A 27,820-nucleotide genomic window follows, 5' to 3' on the forward strand; every position below is an offset into this window, starting at 1 on the left:
GTGCTATTAGATGGTTCGTAAGATTCGCAGTTACCACAGTGCTAATATGAGTGGCATCGGGAAGGTATATCTGCATCTGTAGTCTGGGATTCACAGTGAAGCGCATGGCTGAGGATACGTTTTATTGTGCCATACATTATGGTTTCTTCCCAGACCACCAATGGAACGTGTACTCCTCTATGTGAGCTGTATTGCATCTTCACGTCTCTGTAGGGTCGATACGCATGGGCCTGAAGAATATTCGTAGTTCCTTCCCTGCAAGCGGGTTCTTGGATTTTTTCTAGGGTGTTTCCACTTGCAAGGGACAACGGAGACTTTCTTCAAAAGGCTGCAATTACTGTATTTCAACATTTCTCTTACTATCTCTCGCCAGACAAACAAAAATATGACCATTCACAACGCTCTTATTTTATTTTATTTGTTTTTGGTGTCGTTGTCCCATGTTAACCGAACCTGATATGGGTCCCACGAGTTGTAGCAGTATTCGCGTGTTAGGCGTTAAAGTGTTCTGTATGCAGTCTCTCTTGTAGCCAGACTTCAGTTTCCCAGCATCCTGACGTGCTGAAGCTTGACGTTTGCTTTACTTCCAGCTGAGCGTAAGTGCTCATTACACTTCATATTACTACAATTGTTACTCCTAAATATTTATTTACTAAGACTGCCTCCGGTTGTCATTCGTGGATTCAGCAGTAAAATAGGAGAAAGTCCGCGTAATGCAAGTCACCGTTTGGTTAGTTTTGTTTTATGCAAATATATTTCAGCACTTTGTGCGCTATGTTCAGTGTATTTTTATTTATTTTCTTTCTAGCGTGGCACTGAAACAATATTTTTTTCTGATGTTGTAGCTCATCTTAATTTTCGTTCTTACCATGTAAAAGAAAAAAAGACAAATTCCATCTTACGTGAAACTTCAGTTAATTAGTTTACCTGAACATGTTTCAGCAATTTCTGTGTTACCTTCAACAGGGTTTTCTTTGTCGCATAACGCTATAGTGTATATTGGTAGTTCTATATCTACCATGCGTTCTACAGTTTGTCATGATTTCCTTATTATTTTGCTGTGACCTTGCCTCCCTCGTTAAGACGATTTAAAACACTGTATAAAACAAAACTAATCACACTATCTTGCATAAGGTGGAATGTCTCTCCAATCGTTCTTAGCAAGCACGCAGAGTAAAATGAGCAACACCCAAAATATGACAATGTATTACTAGCCAAAGGGTACCACGATTTCACGTTTCGTGCAGAAACTTTCCTTTCTCTGCATTAAGAGTAAGTAGCAAGTTTTTGCACCAGGCTGATTTCCTTAATCGAAATGAAACTAAATAACGCAAAGACCGAAGAATAGCTTCATTTTTCTAGTAAAAGACACAGCCCTCTTAATTGTTGCCTATACGATGTGCCGTTTTGTTCTCATGAAGTTACTTATAAATGAGGATGTCAGTTACCATTTACCATTCTGTTAGAAGCGAAGTCTATGGACTTTATTTCCTACCAAGGCAATAACTGGTGATATAATTGATATCTGGCTCATTTCTGGTTACTGTTTTAGGATTAGGATAAGGCAAAAAGCAACAGAATGGTGATAAGAGAGGAAAATATGATGCGTATGATGTAAATAGTGGAAAGCCATACTCAGCCGATAAGCGTCTGACCACCGGAGAACTTCGTTAACAGTACTCAGGAATGTAAAGAACTGTTTCTCATAAGCTGTTTCGCACAGATAGGGACAAGAAAACATGTTATATTTTTCGCCGAAAAGGTGATTGAAAGTCGCAAAAGCAATAAAACAATGGGATAGCGTTTTACTACGCCGCCGGCCGGAGTGGCCGTGCGGTTCTAGTCGCTACAGTCTGAAACCGAGCGACCGGTACGGTCGCAGGTTCGAATCCTACTTCGGGCATGGATGTGTGTGATGTCCTCAGGTTAGTTAGGTTTAATTAGTTCTAGGCGACTGATGACCTCAGAAGTTAAGTCGCATAGTGCTCAGAACCATTTTTTTACTACGCCTTTCGAACATAAATTTTAGATGGCCGTCTCAACCCCGCCACGCCCATTCAAACACCCCCCCCCCCCCACACACACACAAACAAGAATAAACCACTATTAATTACATGTCCCCATAAGAAATTACACTATCAAATAAACACAAACTTCGCTCAGAAGGATCAGGGAGGCATTCTTTGAAACTAAGTGATACCACTTATCGTCGAACTTCCTGCCATGAGGAAGTAATGCATGTACTTAAAGATCTAACAAAAACCGCACCGTGCCATCCTAAACAGACGGCGAGTTACACTACCCGACGCGCATGCGTGGCTGACAGTGTTTAGCTGGAATTATCCACGTACATTTTCTGCATCTTTCGTACAGGTTAGGTCTCGCATCGGACGACTGTCATTTATATCTGATGTATCCTGTGCAAGAAAACTACTGCAAAAAGAGAGTGATGTTCGAGAGCAGTGTAAAGCAGTTAAAAGCGCAGGGGCAGCAGCTCTTTTTTTTTTGGGGGGGGGGGGGGGGGGGGGATAACGCACGCACCTTGACTTAAAAGTATGGATATCGGTAGTAATTATGTAACTTAGGTAGGGATATCAGAAAGTAAGTTACACATGTCATCTCACGGTAAGGCAATTGCACAGCAAGAAGGGCACATTGACAGAAGTGAGTATATGTACCGGGATTCCTACAGAGACAGATTCGCTGCGGTAAGGACAACAGCTTCATTGCAATGCGTGATTGGAATGTTGCGGCAAACGAAACCTTATTCCAAAGTTGAAGTACGGGCGTTAGTATAATTCTTGTGGGCAAAATATAATTCTTGTGGGCAAAACGTCTAAATTGCATACAGATTCACACGGAAATTCTGACAATATGTGGGCCAAATGCTTATTTAGTGAAATGGTACCAACAATTCGACCAAGATCGCAGAGACGCGTGTGATGCTGATCGCGAAGGAAGACAATCGATATCGACAACAGACAACTATGTCCAGACAATCGAAGAACTGATTGGCAGCGGTCACACATTTTCGATTAGGACGTTCACACAGTGCTTCTCGTATGGCTTCGTGACCAAGGAGTGGATTTCTATCGTCGAGGAATTGAACGATTGCTTGAACAATGTGATCGTTGTTTACAGAGACTTGGCGACATGCTGAAAAGTCGTATAGATATATCACTTTGAAGTGCAGTGCAGCATTCAATAACAATTACTTGCCCTGTCATAATAATGTGTAATTTACTTTTTGAAGTCACCTCGTAAAATATTTTTTGAGAAGCGGCTTGATAAAATAAGCAACAAAACTAATCCGAAAACCACCAGACCAGGGTCAAATAGAAAGGCTGCCCAGGCTGGAGCCACACAACGCTTATTTGCTTACTCTTTAGTGGAGAGTATATGTGTTTGTCAGTTTGTCAGTTTGTCAGTTTGTCAGATTGAAATGGGATTTAAAATGGACACGAGCTAATTACATGTTGACGCTTTGAGTCACGAGTCAGTTGTTTATTCTTAACGGAGAGAAACCTTTAGAAGTAAAAGTAACATCGGGCGTACACCGTAGTGCGTATTGAACGATCACTATTCACTACACGTATAGATAGACTAGTGGATAACGTAGGAGGCTCCATGAGGCTGTTTGCAGGTAATACTGTTGTATACAGAGAAGGAGAAACGCTAGAAAGTTGTCCGGAAATGCTGGAAGACCTACAGAGGATCAAAATGGTTCAAATGGCTCTGAGCACTATGGGACTCAACATTTGAGGTCATCAGTCCCCTAGAACTTAGAACTACTTAAACTACATCACACACATCCATGCCCGAGGCTGGATTCGAACCTGCGACCGTAGCAGTCACGTGGTTGCGGACTGAAGTGCCTAGAACCGCACGGCCACCGCGGCCGGCTACAGAGGATCGATGTATCGTGCAGGGACTGGCAGTTGACACTCAACATAAACCGTAACATGTTGGGCATAAGTACGCAGAAAGATCCGTTATTATATGTCTACACGATTGCTGAAGTCACATACTCGCACGTTTGGGTTACGCGTACAGCATGATTTAAAGTGGAAAGATCACAAAACCTAATAGCAAGAAAAGCTGGCGCGAACCTGAGATTCATTGGAAGACTCCCCAGGAAATGCAGTCCACCCCCGTAAGAAATACCTTATAAAGAGCTCCTTCGACCGATACTTAGTCACAAGCAACAAGGAGATACTCACCGCACAGCAGTTGCTGACGCCACAAGAGAGGCGTTGTGCGCTTTAGTTTACTGTTAAAGCTCCGAGAGCGTACTTTCGTAGAAGAATCACCTAGGACTCTTGATATTTTTAAAAATATCGGGAATCCGATATAGCGATATTAAAAAAAAAAGTACCGGCCGACGATATATCGAAAAAATGTATCGATATATCTATATACCGACGGAGAAAATGTCGACGTACCGGTCTATAAGTATATCAGCCACACATAGTAAATATACTGCCAGTTTTAGAGTTGTATATTTAAGAATTGATTTATTATTAGATATTCTGTACATCAACAAGCTAACAGCCTGCCTTAGAGCAAGAATTGAAAGGAAAATGACGCACGTTCACGCTTGGCGATAACCACTTTGCTAACCATGGTAATTGCATGTAAGTGGCACACTGGCATGTGTCCGATGGGTCTGTCGTTTGGTTTCATCACATATCGGATTTGTCGGAAACACTTCATGTCGACTTCCCTGGTTTTTCGTTTCCCACCGTTACAGTTTCTTGGTAGCGCCGAGCGCCGATTACGTCAGCATTTCCCCTGACATGTCTCTACCCACCGCAAAGACTGATCTTGTCATTGAGGTTTTCGTTCACCATTTTCAGCCATTGTTTTTTTTAAGAATGTTGAAGTGAAGAAGTAGCACACTAGTTGCGTTAAAAATTGTAGAGTACTGTTTCTTCATATCGGAAAATGTTATTCCATTCACAGCACCACGCCGCTGTGCAATCAGACTACTGCTATGTGCCACCTATGCTTGATTCACACAGTCAAAAAGAAAGACTGGACTTGAAACTTCCTGGCAGATTAAAACTGTGTGCCGGACCGAGACTCGAACTCGGGACCTTTGCCTTTCGCGGGCAAGTGCTCTACCAACTGAGCTACCCAAGCACGACTCACGCCCCGTGCTCACAGCTTTACTTCTGCCAGTACCTCGTCTCCTATTTTGTGAGGGCGGGGCGTGAGTCGTGCTTGGGTAGCTCAGTTGGTAGAGCACTTGCCCGCGGTAGGCAAAGGTCCCGGGTTCGAGTCTCGGTCCGGCACACAGTTTTAATCTGTCAGGAAGTTTCATATCAGCGCACACTCCGCTGCAGAGTGAAAATCTCATTCAAGACTGGACTTGATGAAAGCTCAAAAAGTAGTTAGACTTCTTCACACAGTGAAAATAAAATTATCTTCTGCTACAGTTTCAAAAGAACAATTTCCAATATTTACCGAAAATTGCGAAAAAATATAATTTAAAATTAAAATATCGACCCGCGATATGGCCATTTCGATATTAACATGGCAATATATCGAGGAACAATACACCGCCGTTGTATACCGATATTTTGTAGAAAAAATATCGCTGTATCATTAAAATGAACAGCCCTAAACTCAACCTGTGTATTGTTCAGTCCTACGTATATCTCGTGAAAACACTATGAAGGTAAAGTTAGAGAGATTCGAGCTCGCGTGGAAGGTTACCAGAAATCGTTTTCCCGCGCACCGTTCTCAACTGGATCAGAAAATTATCGTATGGCAGTTTTGACCGAGAGACGGCTCTGGGGACTGTTTGGCCGCCTAGTCGGTGCCGTTTTATTTGATGTGACTTCGACGACTTGCTCGTGACAAAGTCGGCCAAACATCAAAAGATTACTTGCGGAGTGTTGATGTAAATGTAAAATCCTGGTCCGACACACCTTCTTAAAATTATCAGAAATACCCAAAGGATACAATAGTTAATTACATTGCCTGTGGTAGGTGTAATGTCGAGCAACCGTAACTCCGTGCTGGGGCCCGGTTGCACTTGCTGAAGGTCGCCTCGGTGTCACGGAGCGGGCGGCCAGTAGCAGGTGTTGGCGACCGTTGCAATACGGAGAGACGCGCCTCAAGCACCTGCGGGCAGTACTCCGGAAGCCCCCATCGCTACACGTGTGTCGGCTCGCCAACCTTCATTTACCGGGTCCCACTGCAAGAGGCTTTGCCCTTCCGTCTCCGGCACCGATTGCATGACCGCTACGGTCGGCTGGCATAAATCAAGCGCGTGGAAATGTAGAAGCTAGTCGCAAATTATTGTTTTACTCCAAGCGGATTTCCTTTCCGCAGTTGCAGTGCAGTTTTTCAGTGGCAAACATTGCGTTGCACAAACTACCACTGTGCGTAAAATACTCCACAAACTGCAAGCCGGGCGAGGTGGCCGAGTGGTTCTAGGCGCTACAGTCTGGAACCGCGCGACCGCTACGGTCGCAGGTTCGAATCCTGCCTCGGGCATGGATGTGTGTGATGTCATTAGGTTAGTTAGGTTTAAGTAGTTCTAAGTTCTAGGGGACTGATGACATTAGAAGTTAAGTCCCATAGTGCTCAGAGCCATTTGAACCTTTTTTGAACGAACTCCAATTTCAACTTATATAGCGAGTGTAAAGTGTGTGAAAGAGCCCCTTACTTTGCAAATTACTTACATGATCATGTCAGCTGCAAGTTTCTAACCTCTTTGTAATACGTTGATTTGCAAGAAGTCATGGGAAGGCACAGGATGTGACGTAGGTTGTCGGCTACTGAAGCCTATCCAGTGCATTTGTCTTAGAGTGCTCCGTCGACCTCTCCGTATGGCTCTGCGGAGGCTACGTCATGTCCGAGGTCATCCCGTGCGGCGATTCGCTTATGTGAAAACATAGCCTCTGCGATAATGATGTTTCGCACTAGACACAGCTGACCCTGGAAGCCCGAATTCTTGCATAATCTCCTACTGTTGTGGCCCATGCGTCGTCCACCGATTATCACCGCAAGTTCAAACTCTTGGCGTGCAGCCGTGTTAACTACACACCTATCTATCTGTAAAAGGCGGTTTGGACGCTAAAGGTTTGCGCGAGAGGACCGTATTTGCAACTACCGTCTGCATACAACTGGTGTGTACTATTCAGTTAGCATTTACACCTTCCAGCCACAGTGTAGCTTTTGCACAGTCCTGAATCAGTAGTTCCAGAGTACAGAATATTTTCTGGTCATAGGAAAATTTATTTAATCTGCTTATAGGATAACAATTTTCTCTGGTACTATAATTTCGAAGGTTATAAAAAGAAAAAGATCATTACGGAGAAGAAATGTGTAAAGCTTTCGCATGTTAATATTTTGAAGAAGTTTAATTTGGAAAAGTGGGACTCATTGAACTACGTAGGACGAAGTGACATTCTTCATGTAGCTGCAGTGTATTACATCGTATACAAGAAGAAATGAAGCTGTAAACACCAAGTCGGTAAGAGCTTGTGAAAGACTTACAGGAACATTGAGTACGTGACAACTGGCAGAAACTATGCTGATCTGAAATTTTCTGATGTTTCATCACCTTCATCGTTGAACACACAATTCCCGAAACATCGTCGTGCTATATATGAAGTACACAGGTACTTCATCTGGTTTGCGTCAATTCAAGCCGCGCCAGACTTCGCTCAGATCGAAGACAGAGATTAACACAGACAAATTGGTCAGTCGGAGATCCATTCACACGCAACAGTTCGAATGTGCAAAAAGTGTACGAACAAATCCGTGACAATATTTGAGCGTGGCCATAGCTCTTAACAGACTGTTCATACGTCGTCTCTACACTCGCGCCACACGCCGCATACAGCTGCAGCATGCTGGCGTCATAGGCGTCCAGTCTTCAAATGGAACGAACCTTTCTCCTGACTTTCGCCTTTTCTGTCTGCCTCACCACCTCAGTGCAACTCCAAGCTTCATTTGTGGGTTAAAAACGCTTTCTGAAAGAACTACTCGGGCAAAGATCACACGACGCATTCAAAGTGACTTGAAGAAATTTCTGTAACATATGACACACTGCGATTTGTACTTGCATTCATCTTTTTTATTTTATAATTTTTAATAAACATTATTGTAAAAAAATGCTGAGATATCAAGTCTTAGTTATAACATTTACGTAGCTTCATTACTTTTGCATAAGTTAACATGGTCTTTCTGAGAAGTAGGGGGAACAAGTGCTTCCTCCGGCTTGTAATAGACTTAACTGTATTTAGAATTATACCATTGGAGAAACCCGGCGTTGCCCAGGTATTTATTTATAGCTGTGCGTGCACACCCGAACCACGCAGCGTCTGACCTTGTGCGTAATGTTTGTGACGTCATATCTCCTGAAATGTGTATTGCACAATGAAATAATTTTGTAGATATATTCAGCGGCGTATGCGGATACTGCCTGCCAAATTTATTGCGAATGGAATTAGTAGCAAAGAAGTAATAAATTTAAGTGCCATGCATCATGTCAGTTTTTCACGCATCTCACTGCTTATGACGTCATATCTCCTGAACTGTGTGTCGTACAATGATATAATTTTGCACTTACATTCAGTGGTATATGTGCACACTGTGTCTAAAATGTGCCCCGAATACAGGTGGTAGTAAAGAAGTGGTAAATTATAGCGTCATGCCTCATGCGGTACTTTTACTGCATGAACAGCGGAAAAGTAGTACGCGAGAAAAATTTTTCCTTTCATGATTTTGTAGGGGTTGTCAGAGAGAAAAAAATTTCGTGAAGGTTTGTAATTACGTCTAAAGCTTGTTGCAAGTAGCTAAATCCTTTCATTTTCAAATATGGATGAATATAATTTCGGAATTCAGGCGTCGCGGGGTACGCTACCTTTTCACCCCCACCCCTTTGATAGGTAGGTGGTTCTTACCCCCACAGCGATGGTCGCCTCACACACACACACATACACACACACACGCGCGCGCGCACGCACACACACACACACACACACACACACACACACACACACACACACACACACACACACACACACACACGCACACATATCTATCCATTTATAATATTGTATATATGAATTGATTAGTGTGGTAACTAATGAAGGAACTGTCGGATGGTTGAAGGAATTAACTAATTCTGCCAATTTGTATTACTTACTTATACTCCAATTGGACACACCTGAAAACTGCCGTAGTGGTAGAGATAGATCGAAAATAGCCTTCATGGTCCAGACAGAGTAATACTTACGTGATACAATTGGATTACTGGAGTAGATAGGCTATTATTCGTTTAATTTAATCCCGTGGAATGTGTCTGTCTACTATCTGTTCAAGGCTTTGTTCAAGTTTGCCATCTAAAGAAGAGTTTATGTAATAATAAAAAAACATTTTGCCAAATAAGAGATTCAGGGGAATAAAATTTAGGTTTTAACATTCCGTTGACGCGAGATAGTTAGAAGAGAACTTATGCTCGAAATTGACAAGGATGGTTAGGAAATCAACTGTGTTCTAATCGGGGGAAACATCCAGGTAGTCAGATTAAGTGATATTGGGAAATCACAGAAAACTTACATCTGTACGGCCGGACGAGAGTTTGAAACCTGCTGCTTTCAATTGCGTATACATTGCATTAACACTTGACCATCGATTCCCCCCCACCCCTCCTGTGGCAGACGTAGGCATACTTTTAAACTGCAGTATTGCAAAGGAAAAATCATCTTTTGCACGCTGCACATTAAGTTTTTTTTTAATTTAATTGTTCTCCCAAACGAATTTCGCCTTAGTTACAAAGCATCTTCAGTGGGTTTCAGATCTTCAGCTGATTCATTATTTTTAAGCCACACAGCTTTCTCTCATGTGGCACACTGCTTAAGATTGTTCAGTTTTCCTTGTGGTCGCTGTTTTCGAAATATAGCATTGTAAGTGCCATTTTCTGCCAAGGTCACACGAAAAATTTGAAGTACACTTTTATTAGCACTCAGAACGAGAAGTGCGTCAAAATAACTGCTTCTGTGAAATAAAAAGAATTCCACAGAAAATAATTTTCAGTTTGCTTCCAAGTTCTAACTGAAAATCACTGTCTAAAACACTTCTTTGAAATACGAGTATTTACGATCTCCACTGGTATTGTGCCCCATCTTAGTGCGGTCATAAAGGTTTCTGATTCCACTGTCTGTGCAGGCTAAACAGACGTACTTACTTGAACTACAGCAACCAGCTACCTTTCAGATACCTTTATTTATGCCAAGTCTTATTTCAGGTTTTATCCTTCTCATTTGACGTAATACATTTTCATCACCATATCACCATCTTTTATATCTCGTCTAAAAATCTGAGCCTTTGATTTAGTGCAGTCTCATATTTGAAATATGAAAAGTTACTTTCTTATAATTCATGCCAGCACAGTTATCATTGTGTCATTACTAAACAAACAGCTACTGCTTCACCCGGTAGAGATAATCTAAAGTCTGCCTTAAAATATATTTAATGATAATGCTGTCATTTTTAGATCAGTATGTCGGCATTTACTTGTGTTCCACTAATCTGAACAGGTGACTGTCTGTCTGTAGGATATCCTAATGCTACTCGCTACAGTACACATGGTAGGTGGAGCAATGGACTTATACTGTGTAGCTTCATTTTTTTCAGAGCTTTATAACATGTTTCAGGGTCGACAGTATAACCTACAAATACAACTGATTTCACAAGTAGTTTCCGCAAATAAATGAAAATTAATTTGGCTTTAGGATATTTTCCAGTATAAAAAAAGAAAACAAACAAATGCACCCAACAGTAAATTAGACGCGGATGTACGACTCTGAAACCGTGGTAGCTTAAAAAATTGCAATTTCGACCACGCCGGATGCTGTGTTGAAAATTCAGTCGATATAAATTTCATAATGATAAGATGAAAATGTGTTACGACAGTTGAGGATGGGTAAAACAGTAAAAGTTCTTAATATAAATAAAGTTATGTAAAAAGTCTCTAGTTACTGTGTTTCTTCAAGTAATTTAATCCACAGCCACGATGTAAGTAATGAATATTACTTTTTTCGGTAATTACGGCGCAGCAAAGCATTATTAAGTTTGTTGCATTTGAACTACTGTTACCTCTTACAGTATATATTAATGCTGGTGACTATCCAGTAACAGTCCTGTCTTATCGTTCCTTTAGCTGCTATGGTTTCCTTCTTTAAAAAAATGATGTTGGTAAGAGTAGCTGTCTTTCATTTTTAATAAGCCAACCGTATTTATGTTTATTTATTCCTTCTGACTTAATTTTTGTTGGTTTTTTTGGAGAGAAATTGAATTTATTTATGTTTGTCTCTCTTCATGTTAGCGAGAGCAACAAGAAATGAATATGTGTTCAACAAATATTTATACACTAAACATAAAAAGGACATGTCACCTGCGTATCAAACTCATTTTCTTTTTAGACTGAACGCAAATAACTGCAGCTAAGCACCAGTATCGTAAAAAATCCTACCATCAAAAAGAGGAAAATCAGTAAACGTAGTAAATTGTCAGTAGTGGTATTTTACTCATTACGCTCAGGCCAGCGTTCTTCGAGAATATGTCACATACAATAATAATATTTTCTGCCGCAAATAAAAGGAAGATAATAAATCTGTCTTCAACGTCCATTGAAAATGTTTCAAAATTACTGTTTGTTGTTGAACTCACATACATTTGCCGGGACAGGAGTGGAAATGACACTGGAAAAATTACTAAGAACTTAGTCATGGAAATAAGCCAACGATACTGCTTCGTGTCTAAGCGTCTGTGCATTATTGGTCAGATGGATGCTTTTTCCCCTTTGATATCTTGCAGTTCAGTTACTTACTCTTGTGATGTCTTGCAGTGAACCAGTAGAGCATTCTTCTTTATGTACTCAGTACGAGTTACCAATGACAACCGTCACTGAAAGCGAAGAAGAATTACAGAGCTTGTTGAAGGGAACGAACATTCTAATGAGTACAGAATATGGCTAGAAAGTAAACCCTAGAAAGATAAAATTAATAATTAGCAGCAGAAATGAGATTAGCGATAACCTGAACATAAAAGTTGGGGGCTACGAAGTAGACGAAATGATGGAACTTTGCTACTTTAGAAGCGAAATAACACATACCGTACAAAGCAAGGAGGACATAAGAAGCAGATTAGCACAGGCAGAGAGGGCATTTCTGGCCAAGATACGTCTCCTTGTATCAAACATACGTCGTAATCTAGGAAGAAATTTGTGAGAAAGTACGTCTGAAGCACAGGATTGTATAGTAGGAATAACAATTACTGCTGGCCGTAGTGGCCGAGCGGCTCTAGGCGCTTCAGCCCGGAACTGCGCTGCTGCTACGGTCGCAGTTTCAAATCCTGCCTCGGGCACGGATGTGTGTGATGTCCTTAGGTTAGTTAGGTTTAAGTAGTTCTAAGTTCTAGGGGACTGATGACCTCAGCTGTTAAGTCCCATAGTGCGTAGAGCCATTTGAACCATTAACAATTACGTTGTGTGACTCAGTGGCCTGATGCAAGTGTTTCTAGCGGGCGTCACTTCGAGACCAACAGTTCAGCGTGGAATCTTTTATTTATATTTGTTTTACCCGTCTAGTTCCGTAGGACCAATTTGAGAAACAAATATCCAAGGTCAAAACAGAAAAGTAATAAAAGATAAAATAAAATGTTTATTAATCAAATAAAAACCACCCGCCATAAGTTAATGTAAACGCAGTCAACAATATAACACAGGAATCAGCTTAATTTTTCAAGGAACTCCTTGACAGAATAGAAGGAGTGTCCCATGAGGAAACTCTCTTAAATTTGAAAGCACGTGGATTACTGCTAAAATTTTTGAATTCTTGTGGTAGCTTAATGAAAATGGGTGCAGCAGTATACTGCACACCTTTCTGCACAGGGTCAAGGAAGTGCGATCCCCGTTTAGAACGTTATAACGAAAAGCAACATTGAAATAGCATGAGAAACGTGCTAAGGGAAGCATTTTATTTGTCATATGTGTTATCGGCACCATAAACATCCTGCCCCTCTTGTTCCTTAACAAGTTTTACTATTGCCCTTTGGATTAGCTTTTTTGAACAACGTGTCGTTACTGGCGACTCCTCACATCGTTGAGAGGTGAAAGCTTGGTTAAAACGCATAATGAAAAAGGCCTGGTCTAATCGGAATTCGATCCAGCGACCTCTCGGTTTCTGATGCTATAATGCTAGACCATCAGCCACGACTTGTATGGTAGTGAATCATGACTGTGGGAAAACATGAAAAGAAGAGAATCAAAACGTTCGAGATGTGGTGCTGTAGAAAGAGGTCGAAAATTGCGGGGACTGATAAGGTAAGAAGAGGAGGTTCTCCGCAGAACCGGCGAAGAGAGGAATATGTGGAAAACACTGACTAGAGGACTGGACATGATTAAAGGACATGGGTTAGGAAATCAGAGGATAACTTCTATGGTACTAGCGGGAGCTGTAGAAGGTAAAGAGAATATCCCCTTCGTCGGAGTGCAATGGTGGACCGACGTTTCGTCGACAGTGAAACCAGTTGTTATGAACTTAGTATGATATTATCAGTTTGTTGAATGGGCCGTGCATTAAGAGCGTCGAGTTGCCGCTTTTCCTGATGTTCTGACGTATCTGTGAGCTGCTGAGCCTGAGATACTACGATGTGTGCGTAGCTACTGAGTACATCATAATGCCATTTCATTGCTCTTCTACTCGTCACACTTCTCCAAAGTTAATACTTCCGTGCTAACTTATACGGTCGTCAGTCTCCAGTTATTGCACCAACAAAGTACTAAATACTTAAAACTAAACATCTGCATTAAATTAAATACGAAAAGCCGATAAAGGAATCTTATTCTGTTGTCTTTCATTTGCACATTAAGAGCACTGTAGTATTTCTGCTCGTAAACGGGTCTTTCGAAATTTTGCAGCAAGTCTAGCTTTCTTCCCGTCCTTTCCACTTCTAAGATTTCTAAATCGTCTTTTATTCCCTTGAAGAGATGGCCTCCTTCGTACACATTGTTGTCTACTGCTGATTTTAAGGCTCTGCTCTGCCTTCCAAATATAGCCGACACTCGTTCGCTACAGTCTCGTGACGAGCGATAGTTATTCGTCGATGACGAACTTTAACGTACGTGGTTTCTCAGAGAGAACGTATCAGCTACTGCAAGACCTTACTGAAACCAAGTCGTTCAGCAGCAGAATTGGTGTTGAGATTTAGCTAAAACAGGTTGCTCCTTTCCCACATCAGCGTCGTTCTTCGTACCTTTAGTTACAATTATGCAGAGGTATGCCGGCTGTGCCCACGAACTAAGGAAACTTAAATTTCTCTGCACGCGATACTCATCTTTTTGTTGTTGTTGTTGTGAACATGTAACATGATCTTACTCAAAATAGAGTCACGTTGCGTGAAGAGGCCCTTCTTAGATAGCTGTCCCTCCTGTACGTGTAACACGCACGTGCGATATTTTCGTCGCTACCAGAAATAATAAATCTGGATAATAATGCCAATTTTTGGCGAATTATTATGCGCATACAATTATATCATGCTTTTCCTGTAACATCATGAACGGTACAAAATGTATTATATGAGTTTAAAATGGACCCGAGACTCCACGCGCGCCGTTATTAACTCCCATAATTAGCCGTTAATCTCATTTCAGTAAAATGAGAGGTGCTGCCTTCTGGTCACGCATTTTTAATGCTGAGTAATGTGATTTTTTGGGAAGGCTGAAATTCACTACAGCACTCACCATAATGCAAATTTGGATGATTAACTCCAGTGTTTCAAAAAAGGAATCGTAATATTATTTGAAACAATAATTCTACTACCGCCACTTCAGGCATTAGCCCAGTGTTTCCTGTGTAAGCGTTTCTGTACAAAATAACCTTTTACGAGAAGGTGTGGAGGAAACAGGAATCTCTGATTAGAATGAAAGCCATAAAATTACTCTTTATGTATTTCTTTCACTACTGGAACTTAAAAGTCATCATATACACTTAGCGCTACGAATAAAATGACAGTTTTAGTTTCTTTAGTAATTTGGAACTAGATTGTATTTTTTGACGCCGAAAGCATACGTACACTATGTGATCAAAAGTATCCGGACACCTGGCTGAAAATTACTTACAAGTTATTGGTGCCCTCCATCGGTAATGCTGAAATTCAATGTGGTGTTGGTCCACCCTTAGCCTTGATGACAGCTTCCCTTAGCCTTGATGACAGCTTCCACTCTCCACTCTCGCATGCGTACGTTCAGTCTGGAGCTGGAAGGTTTCTTGGGGAATAGCAGCCCATACTTCACGGAGTGCTGCACTGAGGAAAGGTATCGATGTCGGTCGGTGAAGCCTGGCACGAAGCCGGCGTTTCAAAACATCCCAAAGGTGTTGTGTAGGATTCAGGTCAGGACTCTGTCACAGGACAGTCAATTATAGAGATGTTATTTTCGTGTAACCACTTCGCCACAGGCCGTGCGTTATGAACAGGTGCTCGATCATGTTGAAAGATGCAGTCGCCATCCCCGAATTGCTCTTTAAGATCTGGAAGCAAGAAGGTGCTTAAAACATCAGTGTAAGGCTGTGCTGTGATAGTGCCATGCAAAACAACAAGGGGTGCAAGCCCTTTCCATGGAAAACACGACCACACCATAACACCACCACCTCCGTATTTTACTATTGGCATTAAACACGCTGGCAGATGACGTCCATCGGGCATTCGCCTCACCCACACCCTGGCATCGGATCGCCACTATCTGTAACGTGATTAGTCACTCAAAAAAATGTTCAAATGTTTTTGAAATCTTATGGGACTTAACTGCTAAGGTCATCAGTCCCTAAGCTTACACACTACGTAACCTAAATTATCCTAAAGACAAACACACACACATCCATGCCCGAGGGAGGACTCGAACCTGCGCCGGGACCATTAGTCACTCCACACAACGTTTTTCCACTGTTCAATCGTCCAATGGTTACGCTCCTTAAACCAAGCGAGGAGACGTTTGGCATTTACCGGAGTGATGTGTGGCTTATGAGCAACCGCTCGACCTTGAAATCCAAGTTTTCTCACCTCCCGCCTAGCTCTCATAGTACTTGCAGTGGATCCTGATGCAGTGTGGATTTCCTGTGTGATGGTCTGGTTAGATGCCTGCCTATTACACTTTACGACCCTCTTCAACAGTCGACGGTCTCTGCCAGTCAATAGACGAGGTCGGCCTGCACGCTTTTGTCCTGTACGTGCCCCTTCACCTTTCCACTTTACTATCACGTCGGAAACAGGGGACCTAGGGATGTTTAGGAGTGTGGAAATCTCGCGTACAGACGTATGACACAAGTGACACCCATTCAACTGACCACGTTTGAAGTCCGTGAGTGCCGCGGAACGTCCCATTCTGCTCTCTCACGATGTCTAATGACTGCTGAGGTCACTGGTATGGAGTACCCTGCAGTAGGCGATAGCACAATGGACTTGATATGAAAAACGTAGGTTTCTTGGAGTGTCCGGATACTTTTGGTCACATAGTGTACGTCAGACTATTGGCTTTCGATATTACGCCCGTCATTATTGCTAACTGTACATCTAAATCCAATACGCGGAAACATTACAACTGAGCTATATCATCCATCCGACTGATACCGTGCGAACACTATAAAACTGTCGATTTTCACTACATATTGTAGTGAAACTGCAAATCATAACATTAATGAAACAAAGACAAATTGCATAATCAATATTTTACCTCTCTCAACGCGCGCTCGTTCTTACAAGGAATGTCTTCTGCGCTCTTGCGTTCCTAGACTCGCTATAAAGAAGATTATAGTTCAAAATCTTGTTGAACCGTAGATTGTTAGAGACGGAACGAGACAGAGCGCAAGCAGGGCTGATTTTTTAATCAAATTTGTCCCACTTGCAGTAAGAGAAGTAGATGCACAAATCTGTTTATATACCACTCTTCTACGTAAGTTTTTCCATTTACGGGTACTAAACTAAGGTCCATGTCGCGCCATCTGTTGCCAAGTTGTGGTAGTACTAGTACTGGTGGTTGTGGTTGTACGTCTTCCCGAACAGTTATTGATTTATGAAATCTTCTCGGGTTATCAGCCGAGTGGCGTCGTCGTCTTGCCGCAACGTTTCAGTGGATTCCGTATCCATCATCTTCAGGCGAGGCTCTAACAAATTTCATATTGCTATTGTAACTCAATGAAATGTTGTCTGATAACCCGAGAAGATTTCATAGCTGAAATACGCCGAGAAGCCTGCAATCAGCTATTGGTTTGTAGAAATTTTCAAATCGTATGGGCAACACTTCTGCGTCCACATTCGCGTCAAGGGAGTCTACGATACGATAACCAGCGAGAACACAACACACCACACACAGATTCCCATTTTTTCTCCATAAGGTGCAGTGGCTGTTACTCGGTAGTGTTTTCATTTTACTAATGTGTTCCGTTTTAATAGTCAGTATTTATAAACCACACATCTTAATGTTGTTGAGAAATCAGCGACAGCAATGAACATGTGACCTATTTTCACGCTCCTTTGAAAATCAACACTACTGTTTGCGTAAAGTGCTACACCAAGAAGGGGAGGTGTTACTACAGTTACATTTATTCCACAGATTAGGGACATGGCAATACACAAATAATTGAAATTACAGAACCAGATATGCAGTTTGACAGTCAGCTTTCAGTGTGGTGTGAAGCTGTCACGTGCTGCAATCAGAGCCTCTGGTTGTCGTGGCATGAAATCAGAGAGGTCCTGGATACGGTGCTGTGGAATGGACTGCCATGTGGTTTGTAGGCGTGTCTACTAAACATCGACAATGATTACGGGAGAACCGGAATGAAAAAGTTGCTGAAAGATTATATCCCTCACATGTCTGATGGACAAATTGGCAGGTGGTCATTCAGTCCAGTGAAACGGTCGTACACGGCATTCTTCGAAGATGTCTTGCATATTCTCGCCATATGTGGCCAGGCTTTATCCTGTTGGAATATGATACGTGGAGATTCCTGTAAGCGGGCAATACCATAGCCTGTGAAACTTCTCTAGTGGTTGCTGTTCAGATTGTCCTCAGTAGGATGGAGGCAAGACTGTATGTCATATAGTTAATGGCGCCCCAAAATCGTCACACGATGCGATTGGCCGCTATGCCGCTTAACATTGCAGTTTCCCCCCACTGTGTTCACCACGCTAGCATGCCAGACTTGCGCGGCCATCATTGTAGTACAAGTTGAAGGGGGACTCTTCCAAAAACTCTACATTCTGCCTCTCAGTATTGCCAGGGACGGCATTCACGTGTCCGTCCAAGCCTGGGGAACCCTATGCAATGGCTTGCAAGCCACCAGCCCAACCCCCAGCAGACGACATCGAACCGTCGACGCAGACATGTCTACACACGTTGCAGTACTCCACCATTGGGCAAGCACTGCTGACAAACCTGTTCCGTCGGTTAGAGCCATTTGGACAAGATGGCGGTCATCTCGCGTTGTAGTCAAATTGTGCAGTTCAGTAGCCCCTCATCACTGTGTACGAACGTCTTCTATCAACTGGTCTCACCCATTCTCTCAGTCACTCACTCACTCACTCACTCACACACACACACACACACACACACACACACACACACACACACACACACACACTCACTCACTCACTCACTCACTCACCGTTGTCGTCGTAGCAGGCCCTAAACGAGTCTCAGTACGATAAATTCGTTCCTCAGACCAATCATTAGGCCCCTTTCGAACTTACTAATACGCCGATATTAAACCCTTTGACATCGATAAGGCGTATTGGCACTCGCTTGCACGTTATCACTTTGAGAGCTGTGCACCAACTGGGCGCTGCATGACGTTTACCTCTCCAGACACACAAAAAAGGTACTGCTGGACGTACGTGCACGCCATCTCTCTGCACTCTTTATCACTTACAATGGTTCTACTGTTCTGTACATCTTCCGATTTTGGGCTGATTCAGACCATTACTTCTGGATGTTGTAATTTTCAAAATGGTAGTGCATGTTCATGTTGAGGAATGTGTTCTCCAGTTTCAAGAATTAAATATCTAATCACACGGTTTGTAGTTTTCAACATTAACTATCAATGTCACATCGTTATAGCAGCTCCGTGAAATATTGTCTGCATTATCGCTAACAAAAGTCGGAGTTCTTAAAGTGGATGACCCTATCGTCACAAAATTTTAGATAACACTCAAAAGAAAAGCTACAATGAGCGGTAGTTTTATCGAAGGACTGTTTCAATTAACAACAACTCGTTTCAGACTAAACTGATTGTCAAATTCTGCTATACATTTCGTACAGTCCCACCGGAATACAGTCCCACCGGAAGACAGGCGTAGGCTTGAAATTTTCAATATTTAATATGGGTTTTATTCTTAGTGATTTTGTCATTAATATACACACATCAAAAAAAGTTTTGCATCACTATGGTTCCCAGAACTCCTGAAGATAGATGTTGACTGTGGATATTGTATCACAGACACAGTCCTTTTGACTGTTGAGAGATGTCACTAAACCCGCCCAACCATGCAAACAACCATACATGAATAGCGCCTATTAGACGGAGGGGTCCGACAGCCTATCAGTTCCAGTCATCCCACCAAGGAGGAGGTATACGTGTTGTCTGTAGTTCAACCATGCCTAGACGGTCAGTACCGCGGTCCGATCTCGTCCGCATCGTTACTTTGTGCCAGGAAGGACTCTCAACTAGGGAAGTGTCCAGGCATCTCGGAGTGAACCAAAGCGATGTTGTTCGGACATGGAGGAGATACAGGGGACAGGAACTGTCGATGACATGCCTCGCTCAGGCTACTGCAGTGGATGACTGCTACCTCCGGATTATGGCTCGGACGAACCCTGACAGCAACGCCACCAAATTGGGGAATGCTTTTCGTTCAGCCACAGGGCGTCGTGTTACGACTCAAACTGTGCGCAATAAGCTGCATGATGAGCAGCTTCACTCCCGACGTCCATGCCGAGGTCCATCTCTGCAATCACGACTCCATGCAGCGCGATACAGATGGTGCCAACAACATGACGAATGGATCGCTCATGATTAGCATCACGTTCTCTTCACCGATGAGTGTTATATATGCATTTAACGAGACAATCGTCGGAGACTTGTTTGGAGGCAACCCGGTCAGGCTGAACGCCTTGAACACACTGTCCCTGCTGTTTTGGGGTGGCATTATGTGGGGCCGACGTACGCCGCTGGTGGTCATGGAAGGCGCCGTAACGGTTGTACGATACGTGAATGCCCCTCTCCGACCGAGAGTGCAGCCAGATCGGCAGCATATTGGCGAGGCATTCGTCTTCATGGACGACAATTCGCGGTCCCATCGTGCACATCTTGTGAATGACTTTCTTCAGGATAACGACATCGCTCGACTAGAGTGGCCAGCATGTTCTTCAGATATGAACCCTATGAACCCGATCGAACATTCCTGGGATAGACTGAAAAGGGCTGTTTGTGGATGACGTGACCCACCAGCTACTCTGAGGGATCTACGCCGAATCGCCGTTGAGGAGTGGGATAATCTGGACCAACAGTGCAGTGCGTTGATGAACTTGTGGATAGTATGCCACGACGAATACAGGCATGCATCAATGCAAGAGGACGTGCTGCTGGGTATTAGAGGTACCGGTGTGTACAGCAGTCTGTACCACCACCACTGAAGGTCTCGCTGTATGGTGGTACAACATGCAATGTGTGGTTTTCATGTGCAATATAAAGGGCTGAAATGATGTTTTTGTTGATCTCTATTCCAATTTTCTGTAAAGGTTCCGGGTCTCTCGGAACCGAGGTGATGGAAAACTTTTGCTGATGTGTGTGTTTAATTCATTCCTGGTTGTCTTTTAAGGGTTACAGTATATCAGCATTTCTGAATTTACATTCATGATATTTATACATGCTTGTCTGGGTCAGATATAAAAAAAGGCTTCTTTATCATGACATGATAAACTGATCGCGAAAATAGTTTTCGTCAATGTTAGTAGCGCTCGTGGAAACACACGTCTGCACCTTTATCCACATGTAGCAGCAGATTTATAAACTGTGTAACGTTTCAAAACTCTGATAGCTTGTCATTATCAAAAGTATAATCGTTATCTCTTAGGGCATCATTTGGTAAATAAAAGCCGCCTTCAAAGCACTTCCTGCATTACAGTTATTAGCTGTAACCATCCATGTTATTCCTGCATATTTTCTATTAGGTATTCACGTTCCATAGAGCCGCTGCATCTTATCTGTTGGAATCAGACAAAGCACTAATTTTGTCCATCTAACATTCATTCCATTGGCTGTATGTCTCATCCAATTCAGTTTCATTGGCGTTGCAATCATAATCATGTCTTTCACTCCAGTTTTATGATCCGTTTGTTTTTATGGCTCTCCTAGTAACGCCAGACAAGCATTATCCAATTTTTTCCGGTGGAATCCCTAGTTTTTTAATTCTTTTCGCACTAGAAGTCCTTGTGATGCCGCCTTTATGTTAAAACTTGTAATACGCAGTTTCTTCAGTTTACAAAAAGTGCACCAGGCCATATTTACCCTTCTGTTAATTCCTTTTCCTGTCTTCAACAGTCCTAAACACGAAAACCATGAGTTAGATGTATGTCTTCATTGTTTATATATACGAATTTTAGAAGACAGACCTAAAGATGTTATAGTAGTTGCCAGCCGAAATACTGAGATAAGATATCGACGTCATATGGATGCAATCCTGAAACTCAACGGATAATATTTCTTGTTTGGTACCTACGTCAAATTGAAGCATTACAATTTCTTGTTTTTCTTGTAGATGCATAATCTGACGGAAAAAAATCACAACACCAAAAAATAATAACTGAAGAATAGTGAAATTTAGGGAATGCATTTGTCTAGGTAACATATTCAAGTGATGAACGTAGGAAGATCACAGGTTAATGTAATCAAGAGAAAAGTCTTTCGACTGTACATTGTTGCGATCATGGCTGCCAGCAATCATGTACAGTGGCTAGATTCCTGCCAAGTCTTTCTGTAGTATTGCAGAAGGAAAATCCAGCTTCTCATAGCTCTATTACGCTGTTTCGTTCAGACCCAGTGAGGTGTTGATAATGGCGTCTTTGTCGCCTTAAAGGTATTCTTGACTAACATCAACTCAGCACGTCCAGTTTCAAAGGCAACTAACACTCACGACCCTTACAGCGTGTATTTAAAGCAAACCCGATTTGCGTTCTCGTAGTGGCGCTACTAGCGAGATTCTTACGCGACTTGTGCGAAATTTGAGTAGATATCATCTCTCGGATGTAGAAAGACGCCTACCAACTTCTTTTATGTCGCACAACTCCTTAATGGTCTGGTATTTTTTTGGGTCAGTGTAAATATTTATGTGGAACATTTATTACACCGTGTATTTCAGTTTGGTATGTATATATTTCTCCATGTATCGACGAAATATTCGATAAATTTAATGTTAACATTTATTTCTGGTTTTTTTCTTTGTCACTGAGCTGTTGTTAGCACGTTACTGCTTGTGAGCGTTATAAACCGGTGTAGTGAGTTTTTGAAATATAGTGTGTCCATAACTGAAGTTCCAGTTTCAAAACGCTGTTGAAAGAGAACCACTGCTCTGAGTGACGTAAAATTTGAACAGCATATATTGACGCAGGGGAAATGTCATATAATAATTACAGATACATGGCGCTGTAAACGTCTTAACGTAAATTGGGTCGACTACAAATGGCAGATGAATCACAGTAGGGTTGCTATGGTTTGATTTACTTGTTCCATCATCCGTACACTTCAAAGTGCATTACTACACAAGATCGACAGTGAACAGTTGTGGCACTGTTAATTGAGCCCATCCACCACGGTGAAGTCGTACCACATCAGATGGTTAAAATCAGATTTAATTGTCCTGAGGTCAAAAACCACATGAAAAGCAAAATGACGCCGGTTTTTGATTGTACTGGGACGAAAAACAGTATAAAAAGGAAAATGACATCGTTTCTAACTGTCGGGGGACGGGCGCAAGATACCTTCAACAAGCAGTCTACCGATTTCTGCAAGTTGAAATGGAGAAACAGCATGTTCCACAACGGATCCAAGTATCTCAGGGGTCACTTTTAGAATGCGTTGCACAATGCGTGCTTTGAGTTCAGCTACCGTTATAATTGGGGCACTGAATACAGCTTCTTTCAGCTAACCCCACAGCCAGAAGTCACATAGATTAAGATCAGGTGATCTGGACGGCCAGGCTGTAGGAACGAGTGAGGTGGCGCACTGGACTCGCATTCGGGAGGACGACGGTTCAATCTTAATTTAGGTTTTCCATGATTTCCCTAAATCGCTGCAGGCAAATGCCGGGATGGTTCCTTTGAAAGGGCACGGCCGACTTCCTTCCCCATCCTTCCCCAATCCGATCAGACCGATGACTTCGCAGTTTGGTCTCCTCCCCATAATCAACCCAACCCCCAGGCTGTAGGGAAATGACGGCTAATAATTCTATCATTTCCGAAATGCCTCTGCAGCAGCCACTTCACCGGCTGTTCCATGTGCGGAGTAGCGCCATCATGCATAAAAATTATCCTACCCGCACATCCACGCTGTTGAAGGGTTGGAATGACGTTGTTGCGCCAAAGACTCTCAAATGGAGTTCAAATGGCTCTGAGCACTATGGGACTCAACTGCTGAGATCATTAGTCCCCTAGAACTTAGAAATAGTTAAACCTAACTAACCTAAGGACATCACAAACATCCATGCCCGAGGCAGGATTCGAACCTGCGACCGTAGCGTTCTTGCGTTTCCAGACTGCAGCGCCTTTAACCGCACGGCCACTTCGGCCGGTCCCCAAAGACTCTCATTGCGTTTACCAGTGATGGTGCAGGTAACTCGCCCCGCCGCAGGACTAACCTCGTCGAACAAATGCGGCCTTACGATAAATGAAATCGTCAACCTGCAGCACACAGTCACTTTTACAGAATGAACGTTTGTCAGTTGATGTACGTGCGGATTTTTCTATGCCCATATTCTACAATTCAGCGTATTGACACGTTCTTGGAGATGGAAATGGGCTTCGTTTGTCCACAGAATGTTCCATGGTCATTCATTGTCCACTTCCTTGCGAGAAGGAAATTCTAGAGCGAAGATTTGTCTTGCTGGAAGGTGAGCAGGAAGCAATTCGTGACAATAGGTGATTTTATATGGATAGCAATGCAGGTTGTTTCGTAGGATTTAATGCACCGTGCTGTCAGGCATGTCCAGTGTTCGGGCATTTCCCCATGCACTGCATGTTTGCATACCACCGCTGGACCTCTCGTGCAATACTGTGGCCACATATTCAACAGGTATCGGACCAGGTGCTTTCCTCCATATGGCACATTTCACTTTAAAAAAGACCGTATTCTAATTTTGTAACCATTTTCTCGTGACACTTAGCAGACATCGAATCAACGCCGGTTTTCATATCTTGAGTCTCCGGAACTTATGAAGGGCTATTGCCGCACAATCAACGTTCTTGTAAAAGAACTTTACCAACAGAGTGCGATCCGTCATGGGCAGTCATTTGGACGTCTCGGGTGCAAACTGAGGAACTGACGTGTGCCTCTCGTGTTTTAGTGGGTCTCGGGGTCGATTCCCGCCGGGGTCAGGGATTTTCACCTGCCTCGAGATGACTGGGTGTTTGTGTTGTCTTCATCATTTCATTATCATTCATGAAAGTGGCGAGAATGGGCTGAGCAAAGGTTGGAAATTTGTATGGGCGCTGATAACCGCGCAGTTGAGCGCCCCACAGACCAAACATCGTCGTCGTCATCATCATCATCATCATCATCATCATCATCGTCGTCGTCGTCGTCGTCGTCTTTTAGTGTGCATGTTCTGACGCCTTTTTCCCTCTGCGTCAATAATATGCTGTTTCAATCTGAAATAACATTGAGCAGTGGTTCTCTTTCCTTTTGAAACTGAAACTAATTATGGACACGTGTATATGTCCACACCACAGCCGCTGAGGTGGCCATGTGTCTGTGCGGTAAGTGTTTTTATAATGAGTGAAATCCTTTTTAGTGTTTGGCTGCTTCGTCATGAAACACTGAAGTAACTAGAAAGCTGACGTTTCCGCCATTTTTCCTACGGTCCTCTCCCGGGCGATTAAAGAGCCGTTTGCTTTGGTGTTTCATAATGACCTTGCCGAACACTCAGAGCATTTTCTTCAAATTGACGCTGGCCATAGAAGCCTATGCCTTTACATGTGTTTTTATTTTTTAAATAATCGCTGACCCGGCTTGTGGTGCTGCAGATGATGTTGCAGTCGGGCAACACGCCGACGGTGCTGCAGCAGCTGTGCGGGCTGCCGCTCGCCTACTTCAGCAGGCCGGAGCTGTCTGCGCTGCTCTTCCCCACGCTGCTCGCCTGCTGCTCCGGCAACCAGCAGAACAGAGCCATCCTCGAGCAGGAGGTCAGCTACCAGGTGAGCACCGCCTCTGGCCGCTCTCTTGTCTTCTCGACGTCCCATCACCACTAGGCAGTTAATAGCTGGCTCTGTCAGAGTTCTTCGGCGTCCTCATGCAATACGTTGTAGTACACCGATAGACAGTCGCTAACAGCCAACTAAAATGTATTCCGCAAATAGAGTGTCGCAAAACTCAACTCACTCTCTGTTCGTTCACGAGATCCATATCGCCTTAGACAACGGCGCCATGGTTCATGTCGTGTTTCTAGACTTCAAAGAAGGATTAGATATAGTTCCGCACTCTAGCCTACCGACTATCGAACCAGATTCGTGACTTCCTTGCAGATGGAACTCATTACGTTAAAGTGCTTTTGTTAACCGCATGCAAGGCGCTAGTGCGACCACATCTAGAGTACCGGATGGAATTGTTTTCGAATTCAGAAGACAACAGATGTCGAACGAATTCATGCACGCACTGCTACGATCCTAACAAGATAGTGTGAACCATAAGAAAGTGTAACAAGGGGGCTCAGGAGACATAAATGAGAATCTTTTGAAGGAAGACGATGGTTTTATCGCGAAACCTTGTTAGTTAAATTTAGGAAACCAGCACTCGAGGAAGACGAGGGATAGTTCTGCTGCATCCAACGTATAACTTCTGTAGGGATCATGATTAAGCCAACAGAAATCATGTCGCATACGGAGATACACTATTTGACCAAAAATATCCGGACATCCCTATGAAAAGAGGAATTGACCACTGAAGTCACGAGAGGCGGACGTGCCATTATCTACATGTACATTTATACTCCGCAAGCCACCCAACGGTGTGTGGCGGAGCGCACTTTACATTCCACTGTCATTACCTCCCTTTCCTGTTCCAGTCGCGTATGATTCGCGGGAAGAACGACTGCCGGAAAGCCTCCGTGCTCGAATCTCTCTAATTTTGCGTTCGTGATCTCCTCGGGAGGTATAAGTAGGGGGAAGCAATATATTCGATACCTCATCCAGAAACGCACCCTCTCGAAACCTGGACAGCAAGCTACACCGCGATAAAGAGCGCCTGCCTTCAGAGTCGGCCACTTGAGTTTGCTAAACATCTCCGTAACGCTGTCACGCTTACCAAATAACCCTGTGACGAACCGCGCCGCTCTTCTGTGGATCTTCTCTATCTCCTCTGTCAACCCGACCTGGTACATATCCCACACTGATGAGAAATACTCAAGTATAGGTCGAACGAGTGTCCTGTAAACCATCTCCTTTGTTGGTGGACTACATTTTTTAAGGACTCTCCCAATGAATATCAACCTGGCACCCGCCTTACCAACAATTAATTTGCGTCCTTCTTTATCATCCAAGAATATAGATCATGTATCAATCGGTTACTCACCTACAGTAAGATGTGTGCGTGTTTGTCCAGAAATAACAACACCTATTGCGAATGTTGGCGACACACGAACAGGCATTAAAAATGCATGTTAATTTTCTCTAGCAGGCTTGTGAGCACGTGATAGGGCTTGAAGTGAAATTTTATATGATCATTCCACTTCAAACCGTTCCGTACGCATACTCCCAGATATTTTACATAAATAACTGCTACCAGTGTTTGTTCCGCTATCATAGAAGAAGGGGGCAGGGATATTGCCTTGTCAGTAAAGAGAAAAATGGATCGATCCCAGAGAGCTCAATGACTTGAGCGTGGGCAAGTCATTCGACGTCATCTGCGTAAAAAATGCATGAAAGACGTTTCAGCCCTTCTAAAGCTGCCCATGTCGACTGTTGGGGATGTGATTGTGAAATGGAAACACGCAGGAACAACCACAGCTAAACTAATACTATCCTGGTCCAACACATTGGTTGAACATCTCCTTATAAGCCACACGTTTCTGCAGCCATTGCTAAGCGATGCTTGGGGTGGCGTAAAGAGCGACGCCAATTGACAGTGGTGATTTGGAGTAAAGAATCACGCTATATCCTGTGGCAATCCGATGGAAGGATCTTGGTTTGGTTAATACCTGGAGAACGTTACGTGTCATCATGTGCAATGCCAGCAGTGAAGTACGGAGGAGGTTGTGTTACGGAGATCGGGTGTTTCAGTGCTTATCGTGTGGTCCTCTTACTGCGTAAGAAAACGCAAAATGCGAAACAGTATGAACACGTTTTGCAGGAATGTTCACTGGGTACAGTAGAGGAACATTTCGGAGGCGATGACTATATCAGCAGGGCAATTCAGCCTGTAATGAAACAGAATCTGTGAGCCTAGTTTGTGGAAAATTGCATTGGACTGACCTGCCAGAGTCCTGACCTGAACACAACGGAACACTTCTGGGATGAACTGGAACATCGCTTTCGCTCCAG

The 27,820-nt window shown here is 43.1% G+C and overlaps 1 protein-coding gene across 3 annotated transcripts in view; it reads left to right on the forward strand.

Moving 5' to 3' along the window:
- Window positions 1-27,820, forward strand: part of LOC126483888 (S phase cyclin A-associated protein in the endoplasmic reticulum) — a 607,888-nt gene that overhangs the window by 551,057 nt on the left and 29,011 nt on the right. For all 3 annotated transcript variants that reach the window (XM_050107144.1, XM_050107145.1, XM_050107146.1), the window contains one exon: window positions 25,310-25,480. In XM_050107144.1, the coding sequence (XP_049963101.1) occupies window positions 25,310-25,480 (171 nt within the window). The remainder of the gene's footprint in view (window positions 1-25,309; window positions 25,481-27,820) is intronic.

Source organism: Schistocerca serialis, chromosome 6 (genome assembly GCF_023864345.2).
Source record: "Schistocerca serialis cubense isolate TAMUIC-IGC-003099 chromosome 6, iqSchSeri2.2, whole genome shotgun sequence".
Taxonomy (NCBI): Eukaryota; Metazoa; Arthropoda; class Insecta; order Orthoptera; family Acrididae; genus Schistocerca; species Schistocerca serialis.